At 36.5% G+C, this 14,950-nt stretch overlaps 1 protein-coding gene and 1 pseudogene across 1 annotated transcript; both read left to right on the forward strand.

The window, feature by feature from the left end:
* On the forward strand, positions 601 to 2,777 carry LOC18611415 (L-type lectin-domain containing receptor kinase IX.1). The gene has a single exon (XM_007047654.2). It carries the CDS (start codon positions 632 to 634, stop codon positions 2,585 to 2,587), a length of 1,956 nt encoding a protein of 651 aa, XP_007047716.2. The 5' UTR covers positions 601 to 631; the 3' UTR covers positions 2,588 to 2,777.
* On the forward strand, positions 4,909 to 7,120 carry LOC18611416 (annotated as a pseudogene).

A 14,950-nucleotide genomic window follows, 5' to 3' on the forward strand; every position in this document is an offset into this window, starting at 1 on the left:
ATGTCTTAAAAACGTGGGAGAGAGAAATCTGAAAGCGTGGGAGAGAGAAATCGAGAGCATAGCAAATTAATATCGAAGAGAGAAATTGATAAAATTAGAGAGAGCTGGATGGTAAGAGAGAGAAATAAAAAACGTAAATAAAGAAAAATTGTTATGAATGATTTAATTTATTTAAAATAGTTTTAAAGGTATTTTTATCAAATTATAACTAAATATAATTAAAAATAATTAAATTTATTTTAATAATTATTTTAAAAATATTTTTATTAAAAAAAATTATTTCTCATAATTTTCTCCAATTCAATTGTATGTATTAGTATGGGCGAAAATAATTATCACGTTTTCTGAGTTCTGTAGTTCAGTTACGTCTTTGAACGAAATTTCAATTTTCGGTGAGGGATGATAGTCGTAGAAAAAGAATATTTTATGGCCTGACTTCATGAACTGTTTTTGCTTTAGTTGCATCATCATTTCAACGGTCCATCTCTACAGTCGGCTGTTGAAATTTGACCCCTCAGCATCTTTAGATGGCTCGCATAGATGCTATCATATGACACACCCAAGCTGTTCAAAAAAATAAACATATATGACACACCGAGCTGTGCTACCTTTTCTCTTTCCTCGCCTTGACATGGCTACCAAGTTCTCTAACTCAGTTAATTTTCTCTGCTTATTTTCCTTTCTTTCTCTTCTTCCCTATGCTGATTCAGTTAGCTTCAAAATATCCCGGTTTGACCCTACGCTGAGCAGCATTATTTATCAGGGTGATGCAAAACTGGCTGTTGGGACTGTCGAGTTTAACCTTGTCAATTATATAAACCGAGTTGGATGGGCCACATATGCAGACAGTGTGTTGCTCTGGGATTCTGAAACCGGTAGGCTCTCTGACTTCACTACTCACTTCTCCTTTGAAATCAACGTCCAAAATGATCCTATTTATGGCCATGGGCTTTGCTTCTTTCTTTCTCCTGTTGGATCTCAAATCCCACCAAATTCAGCTGGCGGCTTTTTGGGACTATATAACACTACAACTAGTGATTCACCTAGCAACCAAATTGTTTCGGTAGAGTTCGATTCCTTTGAAAATCCTGAATGGGATCCTTATGGAATTGATGGTCATGTGGGGATCAACAACAACTCTATTGCTTCAGCCGTCTACACTCCATGGAATGCTAGCTTTCATAGTAAAGATACTGCAAATGTGTTCATTACTTACAATTCTACTACTAAGAATTTAAGTGTGTCTTGGAGCTATTTCACAACCACCAATCCACGAGAAAATTCAAACATTTCCCTTCAAATTGATCTAAGGAGGGTTCTACCTGAGAGGGTCATGATTGGTTTTTCCGCTGCTACAGGTAAGTATGTGGAGAGACATATACTTAAATCGTGGGAATTCCATTCAAGTTTGGAAGAAGTGGGAACTGATGGAAGGACTGCAAGAAGGATCAACATATTAGTAGCCTCTGCGGTTCCTGTTAGTGTTCTGATAGCTGGGACAGTTATAGCATTTATCATTTGGTGGCGGTGGCAGCAGGGGAAAAGGAAAACTGCAGAGACAACAAACTTAGCCTCAATAAATAATGAACTTGAAAGAGGAGCGGGACCTTGGAGGTTTTCTTTCAAGGACCTTGTCTCTGCTACCAATAACTTCTCAGAAGGGAGAAAGTTGGGTGAAGGAGGGTTTGGTGCGGTTTATAGGGGTTACCTTATTGATTTAGACATCGCAATTGCGGTGAAAAAGATTTCAAGAGGGTCTAAACAAGGGAAAAAGGAATATGCAACTGAAGTGAAGGTCATTAGCCAGTTAAGACATCGGAATCTAGTGCAACTAATCGGTTGGTGTCATGAGAGGCGTGAGTTATTACTTGTCTATGAGTTCATGCCAAATGGTAGCCTTGATTACCACCTTTTTGGACAGAGAATTCCCCTTACTTGGCCTGTCAGGTATAGAATATCCCTTGGATTGGCATCTGCAATTTTCTATCTTCACGAGGAGTGCGAGCAATGTGTTGTGCATCGGGACATCAAATCCAGCAATGTCATGCTGGACTCTAGCTTCAATGTCAAACTAGGTGACTTTGGATTGGCTAGGCTTGTGAGCCATGAGCTAGGTCCCAAGACGACTGGGTTGGCCGGAACTCTAGGTTACTTGGCTCCAGAGTATATAAGCACAGGAAGGGCAAGTAAAGAGTCAGATGTATTTAGCTTCGGCGTGGTACTGTTAGAAATTGCTACCGGCAGAAAGTCAGCTGATCTTAGAGAAGCAACTGAAACAGGATTGGTGGAGTGGGTTTGGGATCTTTATGGGGAAGGAAAGCTTCTTTTGGCTGTTGATGGCAAGTTGAAACAGGATTTTGATGAAAAACAAGTGGAGTGTTCGATGATTACTGGACTATGGTGTGCTCACCCTGATAGCCGTTCAAGACCCTCAATCAGGCAAGCAATTCAAGTTCTGAATTTGGAGACAGCCATCCCAACTCTTCCTACGAAGATGCCTGTTCCTACCTTTCATGTACCTCCTATCTCATTCATTTCTAAGGGACTTGTACTAAATTACTCGAGCTCTGAAGCTGGTTATTATTAGACATGATTCCCTTCATCGCTATGGGACAGGGCTTAGTCTGAACAATGTGCTTTGTTTACCATGGAAACACCTCAGCGGTTATATGTGCTTTGCTCTTAATTAGTTTTAGTTAGAGAAAACATCGGACCACGTTTTTAATGATAAGTGTATGTACATTTTAGTTGAGAAACTTGAATTAGAAATTTTCTTTCCCAAGTTTAAAATATTAAAATAAAAATGCCACAGAAAAATGTACATATAATTTTATTTGAACACTTCTTCCTTTTTTTCTTTATTAGTATTACCTTGCCTTGTACTAAAAGAACCACGTCGGGATATTTTCCCGTGGCCATGGGACCGGTTGATGTAGATTTTTGACCTATCGAAAATTCTTGTCTGTGAAGCAATTTGACTTTTTTGATGTTGACAAACTTAATTATTCTGTGGAAGGAGGAAAAAACACAACCTGACAAAGTGTCATGCTACATAGTCAATCAACTTATATTAGTATACTGTTTTGAGCGCTTTTGGATTGTAGAATTTCTCAGCCGCCTCTGCCGATTATTGGGATATAAATTATATTTAAAATTTTTTTCTAATATTCTTTTCTTTATGTTTCTCAATGATAGTAATAACTATAATACACATATAAAAAAGAAATAATTGTGTGTGAATAGCTTATGTTATGTGTCCACTAACCAATGCAACATTTTAATTTTAGTATCGAAAGATTAAATTTGCTATATTTATTATTTTTATTTATACATTTTACATATTTAATATAAATTTAAATTAAATTAGATAAGAATTTCTAATAATTATTCAAAATAGACATAATCCTTAATGCTGAAATTTCAAATTTAAAATGAATTTTATGACCCAGAATATATTTTCTAGCATATGGCAAACGAAAGAAAAACCTTATAAACCTAAAATTTGCATTGATTTCATTTGATCTTTTCAAATTGTTTTACATAGCATTTAAAGATTGTTAGTATTATTAGAGATAATGTTCTAACAACTCTTTAAATTATTTTAAAAAATTCAAATATATTATTATTCTTTTATTATATTCAATCAAGTCTTTATATTTTTATTCTAAATCAAATAAATATTTATAATTAATAATTAACTAATTATCTTTAATAAAAATATTATTTGCATTTTATACTTATGTGATATTGACGTAAGTGAAAAATATCATATGAGTATGTCATTATATTACGTAATCATCTATTATAACATATCAGTATGCCACGTTAGCATCATGTGGTATAAAATGATAAGTGGTATTTTAACTAAGTTAACCATTAGTCATAAGAGTTTATTAAACTCAAAATAAAAGTGAAAAAACTTATTTGACTCAAAATAGAAATAAATGGTTTGATTGAACCTAATAAAAAAAAATAAGATTTTATTTGAACAGTTTTGAATAGTTTAGGAGTTTTTTTTTAAGTATTATGTCTAATTTGAACTTGTCATTCTATTTCATGTGATATGTTGATATACTACGATGGATGATGATATAACATATTGATATAACATGATAACATGATTATATAATATTTTTTACTCTTTACATTAACATTATGTGAGTATAAAATGATAAATGATATTTTTGATTAATTGTAATTAGTCAACCATTATTTATAAAAACTAATTTGATTTAAAATAAAAACACATGAGTTTGATTAAACAAAATAAAAAATAAATACTTATTTAATATTTTTTAATAATTCAAATATTTTTTCAAGCATTATACCATTATTATTAATGATTATTTTAATTTGATCCATTATTATTAACAATTATTTTAATTTGATTATTTTTACTATTGCTAATTGGATTGTTAATAGCAATTCAAATTAAAAATTAAAAATTTACTTTATGTGATTACTTTCAACCTAAGACCTATAAATAGGAGATGTCTTGAAATGCAGAGTTCGCAATTTTTTCTACTCTCTTGGTACGTGTTTGTTAGAGACTAAAGTTTTTTAAGTTATTTTAATGCTTTTTCTTAGTATCGTTTTCTTGACTTTTTAGTTTTTATATTTTTCCTAACCCCGATTTCATCATCAGAAGATTGATTTCTTCTTTTTATATTTGATAAACTTTTTTTTTTGAAAACTAAAATTCTTTGATAAACTTGTCTACCAATATTTCTTAATTGCCGGGGAATTTATTCAAACCTTTCGGCCTTTTAAAAATTGCCATAAAAATTTACTAAAGAAACAGTCAAACACTTAGACAGCTAGCGCCTTAGAATTTTTGTAACTTTGTATAGAAAAATCACTCTGTTTTTCTATGTATTTTCCAGGACAAAATTATAGTTCCGTTTCAACGAAGCTTCTCTGAGGTTCATACAGCTCTGGACTTTTTGGTACTTGGTAGCTGAAATTTCGGCACCAAGTCATCATAAAAATACCAGCATCATTGTATAGTGTTTTTAGAATTCCTTTCAGTGCCGAGCTGCATCTTTCCCTCCTCTCCCTTGCCATGGCTGCTGGTTTATACAACTTATTTTATTTACCCTTTATTTTCGCCTTCTTTCTTTTAGTTTTTCCATCGGTCAATTCAGTAAACTTTCAGATATCTCGCTTTGAACCCAATGATGACAGGATTCTCTATCAGGGTGAGGCAAGCCCTTCCGATGAAATTATTAACTTTAACAGTTTGGACATTTTGTACAGAGTAGGATGGGTTACATATGCCAACAGGGTGCCGCTGTGGGAGCCTAAAACAGGGAAGCTTTCTGACTTTAGTACCCGTTTTGCCTTCAGCATCAACATCAACAACCTTTCTGATTATGGTCATGGCTTTGTCTTCTTCCTGGCTCCTGCTGGAAATCAGATCCCACCAATTTCAGCTGCTGGGCGTCTGGGCCTTTTTAACACTTCGCAGTGGGTTTCGACTCTGGGCCAAGTTGTCCTGGTTGAGTTCGACACTTACAAAAATGGTTGGGATCCTGATCAACTTGATAACCACGTGGGGATTAACAACAATTCGATCGTTTCAGCCGTCTACACCAGATGGAATGCAAGCATTCATAATGGAGATACTGCGGATGTATTGATTACTTACAATGCTACAACTAAGAATTTGAGTGCATCTTGGAGCTACCGCGCCACCAATAATCCTCAGGAAAATTCTAGTCTGCGTTATCAAATTGATATTATGAAGGCTCTACCTGAGTGGGTCATGGTTGGATTTTCAGCTGCCACAGGTGTGAGTACAGAGCAACATATTCTTCAATCGTGGGAGTTCAATTCAACATTGGAAAGAGAGGAAACTGGTCGAACTACAGCAAGAAATGTTAAAATAGTGGTAGGTACTGTAGTTCCTCTAGGTGTTTTGGTAGCTGGGACCGTCGTAACACTCATCATTTTCAGGCCGTGGAAGAAGAACATGAAAAGAAAAACAGAAGAGACAGCAAACTTAACATCAATCAATGATGACCTCGAAAGAAGAGCTGGACCTAGAAAGTTTTCTTATAGTGATCTTGTCTCTGCTACCCAACAATTTCTCAGAACAAAGAAAGTTGGGCGAAGGAGGGTTCGGTGCAGTTTATAGGGTTACCTACCTGATTTAGACATGGTAGTTGCTGTAAAACGGATTTCAAGACGGTCAAAACAAGGCAAAAAGGAGTATGTAACTGAAGTGAAGGTCATTAGCCAGTTAAGACACCGGAATCTGGTGCAACTAATTGGTTGGTGCCATGATAGAAGTGAGTTCATACTCGTCTATGAGTTCATGCCAAATGGTAGCCTTGATTTCCACCTCTTTGGCCAAAAATTTCCACTTTCTTGGCCTGTCAGGTATAAAATATCACTCGGATTAGCGTCTGCACTTCTTTATCTTCATGAAGAGTGGGAGCAGTGTGTAGTGCATCGGGACATCAAATCTAGCAATGTAATGCTGGATTCTAGTTTCAATGTTAAACTCGGTGACTTTGGGTTGGCCAGGCTCATGGACCATGAGCTAGGCCCCAAGACAACTGGGTTGGCAGGGACTTTAGGCTATTTGGCTCCGGAGTATGTCAGCACAGGTAGAGCAAGTAAAGAGTCGGATGTATATAGTTTTGGAGTGGTATTGTTAGAAATTGCTACTGGAAGAAAATCTATTCATCGCATAGAAAATTTTGAAATGGGATTGGTAGCGTGGGTTTGGGACCTTTACGGGCAAGGAAGCTTCCTTTGGCCGTTGATGAGAAGTTGAACAAGGAAGTTGATGAGAAACAAGTGGAGTGCTTGATGATTGTTGGACTGTGGTGTGCTCACCCCGATAGTAGTTCGAGACCCTCGATCAGGCAAGCAATTCAAGTTCTCAATTTTGATATAGAGAAGCCAAATCTTCCTATGAAGATGCCTGTTCCTACGTATCTTGTACCTACACAATTAGTCACTAGCCAGGAACCTTTGTTAACTAATTCAAGCATGGAAGTGGGTCGTTAGATTCGATTTCCCTACCACGCCCCTAAACATTTTAATTGTTTTGCCTTCTGAATCTATTATGTAATTACTAAAATTCAATTTGAATGTATCGACTCATAGAGCTACTGGGAGATATTTTGCACTATTACAGCCAAAGTGAGTATATGTTTGTTGTCCTTTCTTGATAATATAGTAATATACAATAAAGACAGAAAGAACAGGACTGATTCTCTTTAGTAGCAGATTATCCTGCATTTGTTTTTTGAATCAATGGACTATTTCAATTATTCAGAAAAGAAAGATAATAACGATAGAAAAAATATGATATTTGGAAGTTCAAAAAGTGGACTCTTTTTAATAGAGGAAGTAAAGTACTGAAGTTATGATGGTTGGAGAAAAGGAAGTTCTCTTATTATCAGAAAGCAGGACTAATTCTCCTTGAAGTTTGCTGTTCCAAGTTCAGAATTTAAAGGAAGCTGCCATCCCAAGCCTTGCTACACAGGTCCCTGTTCCTATGGTTCAAGGAAAGAAAATGGAAGTTCTGTGGTTTATACAGATTAATTGACAAGATACCTTTTTAGGGGGAGAAATACTGTTTTGTTTTCTGAAGTCTATATTATATGGATGTTTGAACTAGACGTGGCACATAATGAATAATATAGACCAATTCTTGGTAAGAATTTGTTTGATTTATATATATATATATATAGAGAGAGAGAGAGAGTCCTTATCACTGTATATTTGTATAATGTTTGTAATCGCTTCCTTTCTGCGATTGTCTTACACCTGTAAAACAATGGCAAAGAACAGATATATAGTTTATCTTGAAGTTAAGGACTTCACATTTTTTAGTGCAATGAATGGGATGATGGATACAGTTAACCGAAACTTCTAGGTACTGACATAAAGTATTTTCTTTTTTATTTTGAGAAAGATAGAATTCAAATTCAACTCTCGGAACAAATAAATATATGTAATTATCATTAAGTTAAATGTTCAATGCATAAATAACATTTTCTAGTTATAATAATTTGTTAAAAAATTTTATGTTAGAGATTGATTTTTAGATTTTGACAGGATTTATTCTTATTTATAACTTTAATGTTACTATTTATGAGCCATGAGCTGGGTCCCAGAACAATTGGGTTGGCTGGTACTTTAGGCTAGTTGGCTCCAGATCATATAAAGCACAGGAAGGACAAATAAATAGTCGGATGTATTTGGCTTTGGATCGGAGTGGTCTGACGGAAGAAAGTCAGCCGCCCCTGGAGAAACAACTGAAACGGGATTGTTTACTGACAATCAGGTCATTTGTAAAACCTCAAAGACAGATAGTTTAATGACATTGTAGAAAACAGGGAATAAGAACCAAAATTTGATGGTAATCAATTTGAAGGAAACATTGTACAGTCGGGTTTGAGGTGATGGTTATTTTATTGAATCAGTAAAGGGAGTGAAAATAGAAGCCCACAAGGCAATGCAGTGGACACCCAAGCTCCTGAAATTGATCCCATGAAGAATCTGCGGTGGGTGTCATGCAGCTACCGGGGACTTAGAAGGAATTTAGCAACATTACAGTATTGAACCTTAGCCATGGGCGGTCAAAAAAAAAAAAACAAAAGCCTTAGCCATGGGTGTCCTTCCTTCTGTTTCTGTATTCCTTTCTTGATCATATATAATATAGACATAAAATGATAGTTGGAATTTCCAAAATGTAAGATCACTATACAAAGCTTGTGTGGTTATGCTTATACGCTGTTCCGATTGAGTTATATTGAAACATTTCATATACCTAGGTCTCAAGTACCGTTAGCTGCAAGCAATCAAGGCATATTTGGGCACTTGTCTCAGTTGATTCAGAATATATGTTAATTATTCCTGCTTTTTAATTAATCCATTCCTTTCCTTCTTATTAAGGTCATAGTTATCATCACAAACTTCGGTAAGTAATCTATCAACATTTCTTCAACTCTACTAAAATATACCCCATGCTTGTCACTCCCCTTAATATTCAAGTCAATCCCAGAATTGGTATATTATGCAGAAAACAAGATGAACCTGAGACGGTTATAGTTAAAAATTAAGAAAGTATTTGCTGGGCAGGTAAGACAACCTTTCTGATTTGATGACTTTGGACTTATTTTCTTACAAAAGAAAAAAAAACTTATGTGTCATCTTCATTTGGTCTGACTTGTTATATGTAATCATGAATTAGTCATCTTGTTTATCAGTTAAATTTTTAATACTTGCTTTTTTCCTTCATATGTGCTTCTAGATTGGATGTTTCTACTATTGTTTAATCATTTTTAGTCGTAAATATTGTCATAGGAAGTCTTCCTGAGGCTGTATTTTCATGGTAACTATAAATATTATGATGACTTGATCTTCGAATGGAAACTAATACTGCAGTGCAATGGCACCTTGTACTCTTCTGTACCATTCTGAGATGACAAACAGTAGTTATGTGCTCTGATTGCGGATGAAAGCAACAGTTCCTGCCTGTTTTTGTTCAACTAATCATTTTTATCAATGATTTAATCATTCATTTTCGTCAATCATCTGTATCTTGAAACATGACAATTATTGGAGATAGAACAAATATTAAAAAGTATCCGAAGACAACAATATGAATTGGTGTGGTCATTGCTCTTGCTTCTGGCTCCTGTAAGCAAACAATCACCAAAATTCTATGTCAAAACAACAGGGATATATTTGTCGTTGAAAAACCTGTCTACTGAACGATTGGTTGACGGCCCTCATGTCTTGTGGGTGCTAATTCCCTCTGTTAATTTCTGCTCTTTCAATGTGAATTCGAAAACCAAGGGAAGAAGTTAGAGAACATGCTCTTACCTTGTCTATAAAAGTAATGTTCAATGCAGATGCAGTCCACAGATATTTTGAGGGGAATCTTTGTCTCAACAAAGAGAGATTGCTAAAGAGTTCCTGAAACTAGTTTTATTAGCTATAAACAGGAGCACATTTTTTATACCGTTGTTCTGTTTCAAGACCTACTGGATTGATTCTTCTTTCATCACCCAAAAAGAAAATTATGTTTGCTTGCTGAGAAATTACCGGAAGGGGGAAGGAAAAATCTACTGGGTTTCCCTACTAGCAGCTATGTAAGCTTTACCCTTCATTATATACTAGAATCTGATGAACCGGAATAGGTCTTCTCCATTTTATATGTAATGTCTAATATAAATCTGCTCCAGCTAATTGCTCTATAAACTTGTTCTTTTGAATCACTTGGCTAGAGTTTCCTCACAAAAGTGTTAATGAATAACAAATCGTTTTCATCGGATTCAGTCTCTTTCAATGGTAGGCCTAAGAAGAGTATTAGTTATGCTAGAATTTGATCTGACAATTTTTGCAAATAGCAATCCATCACCTATACAGGCCACTAATAATGCGATCAGTCCAAAACCAAATCTCACGATAGCTCATCTATAATAACCTACCTCAGCCCATATGACTCATCAAAAACAAATTTTACAAGAACTTTTTCATGCATCGACGTGTCTAATGACTAAATCGACACATGACATTATTTTAGAGTCCTTTTTGAAACTTCCTTTTATATTAAGTTATAGAATATATTTTAATCACATTTTCAATAATGAATTTTGTTCTTAAGCTATTCTTGAATGTTTTATCTGATTGACTTAATCAAAGAAGTCAATATCAAGCAATATATTGATGGGTTGTCTGCAAATATTATAGCCATCTATATGTTGCATCAAACTTTATATTTGATTAATCTCCCATTAACAAGACTTTATTCATCACGTTTTTTTTACTTGATCTTGAAGCTTGTCAAAAGAGGAATATGACAAGGAAGAGAGGACAAGCGGCGCTGAAAAGGCTGAGGGAATGATTTTCTATTCATTCATCATCAGGGCTCAGTAAACGAGCTATATATACAAGAGCTTAAAAATTAAGTAAAGAAAAAAAAGAATTAATTACATCGTAACTAACCTAACTAACTTTTAAAACAATAATTATATATATACAAAACGGTACATTGCTTATTCAGTTACTGCTTCTTTTTTTGAAAGGCAATTTTATTGATGAAGTCTCTTAAAGAGATAACAAGCTAAACAGCTTTCAAAAGAACAAAAGCATCCTCACATACGAGGATTGGCAAGCGTCAGAAAAAGTCCTTGCTAAGCTTCAGAGGAAGGATCTATTCTTGGCGGCTGAAGGAAGGTACTGAAGTTTACAGCTATCAAAACCCCAACTTTAGCAAGACCATCAGCTATTAAGTTTAGCTCCTGGCTGATATGATTAAAGGTGACTTTCCTGATGGATTTAGAAAGAGTTTCAATGGCATTGGAGATTAGTTTCATACGCCAAGGGACTTTGCTATGGTCTCTCGTCCAGAGAATGGCGTTAAGGGAATCGCTTTCAACTTCCAAGTCAGAGTTGGAGGCCCATGGAGAGGCAAGGAAAAATTTAAGGCCTTCGTGAATTGCTTGAAATTCAGCAAAGTTTGAATCTTTTATGCCAATGTTGTGGGAGAAAGTACCTTTTATGATACCTTGGTGGTCCCTAAGAACTCCACCGATACCAGCTGGCCCGGGTTTACCTTTGGCTGCTCCATCGATATTCAACTTAAGTGTGCTGCAAGGAGGTGGTGTCCAAGTGGAGCTCACTTTCAGCTTACTCCTTTTTTCTTTGACAGTGGAAGTGATGGAATAAGTAAGGCACATATTAGATGAAAGATGCCCCAATTGCCAGTTGCTCTTGCACCAAAGCGTGTGGCATAAGAAAATAATATCAACAATCTGGTGAGAGTCAAAGGTCTTGTTCCTGAAAATAATTTCATTACGACAAAGCCATAAAGACCAAAGGGTGGCGAAAAAGAGCATTCTCCAGGGCTCTCTCTTATGGTTTGGGAGAGGCATAAGCATCCAGGCCTTGAAAAAGGACACAACATCACTTGGAGAGACCCAACTGATGCACCATTTCTTGCAACAAAGGGACCAAACTTCCCAAGCCATAAAAGAATTGAAAAATAAGTGAAAAGGGGTCTCGAGGTGAGCTTTGCAAAAAAGACAAGTGGCTTCCTCTCTACAAATGATTCCTCTATCGTGGAGTGTAGCTTTAACAGCTAGCTTTCCATGGAGGACCTGCCAGCAAAAGGTTTTAGTTTTTGGGGGGCCAAACCAGTCCAGAGGAAACTCCAAGGCTCAAAAACGGCATCAGAAGAATTCTGATAGGAGTTATAGAAAGAAGAGGATGAGTATTGACCGCTAGTGGAGTGCTTCCAAATTACCTTGTCCATATCAGTGCGATGAGGTTGGATATCTTCAATAAAACTCCTAAAGTTGGTCCATTGATTTTTTTCCCAACTTAGGGGTTGCCTACGCAACTTAATGTCCCAACACCATTTATCATTAATCCACTGTCCCAAACTTGCAATAGAGGCTTTCTTATCAACTGCAAGAGCGTGTATTCTAGGAAAAAGAACTGACAAGGTAGAGTTTTCAAGCCAGGCATCATTCCAGAACGAAATAGTAGTACCATTGCCTAAGGAATGCCCAAACCCAGAGATAACAAAGTTGTGATAATTGTTCCCAGGAAGGAGAGGCTTTGAAATCTGTTTCCAAAGAAAAGATAGGTTAGAGACCTTCCTTGATGGGATCATGAAGCTCGGGTTCAATTTACTTATGGCAGCCACCACTATGCGCCATAAGTAATCAGGTTCATTGGCATATCGCCATAGCCACTTGCTCAAGAGGGCTCGATTTTTCAATTCAAGGTCTAATATGCCAAGTCCTCCCTGAGATTTGGGTTTACAGACAGTAGTCCAGTTAACAAACTGAATTTTTTTCTTCTCACCATTTCCAGCCCAAAGAAAGTTACGTTGGATGCTCTCAAGTTTCTTTTTGACTGCTGAAGGAAGCTGCATGATTGAGAGATAGTATAGAGGCAGACTAGAGAGAACAGAGTTGATAAGGGTGAGCCTGCCACCCATTGAGAGGAATTGACCTTTCCAAGTAGCAAGCTTAGCATTGAATTTATCAACAATGGGCTGCCAAGTGCTCATCGAACGTGGGTTAGCTCCGAGAAGGAGTCCAAGGTAGTTGGAGGGAAGTTTATCCACCTTACAGCATATTAGATTTGCACAAGAATGAAGAAAATCAATGTCAACTCTAATTCTCAAGAGACTGCTTTTCTCAAAGTTAATTTTGAGGCCAAAAATAGCTTGAAAAATTCTAAGGATCCTGGCAATGTTTTAGAGCTGATCAAGTTGGGGGCCACAGAATAAAATGTGTCGTCAGCGAATTGAAGGTGAGAGATGGTGGTATGCGTGTTCTCAATTTTGATTCCTTCGAATAACCCTTTTGCAACAGCTTGATGAAAAAGAGAGCTGAGTGATTCCACCACGATATTGAATAAGAATGGAGAGAGAAGGCATCCTTGCCTGAGGCCTCGATGAGTTTTGAATTGATGGGAAGGGGAGCCATTGAGAAGGACAGAAATGGAAGCAGTAGAGATACATTGGTGAATCCATTTTCTCCATTTAGCACCGAACCCCATGATTTTCATAATAAAATCCAAATAGTTCCAGTCAACACTATCGAATGCTTTCTCAAAGTCAGCCTTGAAGAGAAATTCAGCCTTTTTGCTTTTATTGATGGAGTAGACCAATTCGTTGGCAATCAAGGAACAGTCTAGAATTTAACGTCCCTTTACGAAAGCAAATTGGTTATTGCCCACCACAGAGTTGATCACTGATTTGAGTTTTACTGCAAGAACTTTTGCAAGAATTTTGTAGGCGCTCCCTACAAGACTAATGGGACGATATTGAGCAATAGAGGAAGGGCTGCTGACTTTAGGAACTAAAGTGATGAATGAGGCATTAAATTTTGGGTTGAGCTTCCCTGTTCTGAAAAACTCGGCCATGAATGAGATGATATCAGTTTTGAAAATTGACCACTGTTTCTTAAAGATATCCATGTTGAAGCCGTCTGGCCCCGGAGCTTTGTTCCCATCGCATTGTTGGACAACATTCCAAATTTCATCCTCAGTGAAAGGGGCTTCAAGTTGAAGCTTCTGTTCAAGGCTGATTGAGTTGAGGGGATAGCTGAATTGTCTAAGTTTTAAGGTGTCCTGCTTCTTAAAAAAATTTGAGAAATGAGGAACCACCTCATTTTTTATAATATTTGGAACATCAGTAGTGAAGCCATTGCATTGGAGATGCTGGATGCAATTGACTCTTCTTCTATTAGAGGTTGTAAGATAGAAAAATCTGGTGTTGCGGTCCCCAAGTTGAGTCCACTTGAGACCAGACTTTTGAAGCCATGATTGCTCTTCACGAAGGCGAAGTTTCCATAAATCATATTTGAGAGCAGAATAATTAGCTTTCTCAAATATGTTAAGTTGCCTCTGTTCTGCCACTTTCTCCATCTGGTCAATGTCGTTTTCAAGTTGAAGAATTCTTTTAGAGTCATCCTCATGATGTTGCTGTTGCCAGGCCTTGATTGAGTGTTTGAGCTTTTTGATTTTGCCAAAAAGGCTGGTGTTTGGTAAGGCAAAATCCTGAATCTGTTTCCAAGACTCTTGAAGGTGGCTGATAAAATCTTTGTTTTCTAACCAGTGAGAGAAAAGTTTAAAAGGCTTTGGCCCCCAGTCGGATTGATTCACAGACAAAGAAGTGGGATTGTGATCAGAAGTGGATCGTGGAAGAACTCTTTGTATAACTGTTGGAAATTTTAACATGATGTCGTCACTTACAAGGAAACGATCTAAGTGGCACATGGTGGGAAATTCCCTGTTGTCAGACCAAGTAAACAGTCCCCCCGAGAGAGGGAGATTGACCAGTTCCATTTAATTAATAAAATCAATAAATAAAGCCATACCCGAGTAGTCAAGATTGTCCCCAGTTTTCTCTTCAGTTGATTTAATGATGTTGAAGTCTCCACATATACACCAAGGACCCTCATAGGAA

The sequence above is a fragment of the Theobroma cacao genome, chromosome 1 (assembly GCF_000208745.1).
Source record: "Theobroma cacao cultivar B97-61/B2 chromosome 1, Criollo_cocoa_genome_V2, whole genome shotgun sequence".
Lineage (NCBI taxonomy): Eukaryota > Viridiplantae > Streptophyta > Magnoliopsida > Malvales > Malvaceae > Theobroma > Theobroma cacao.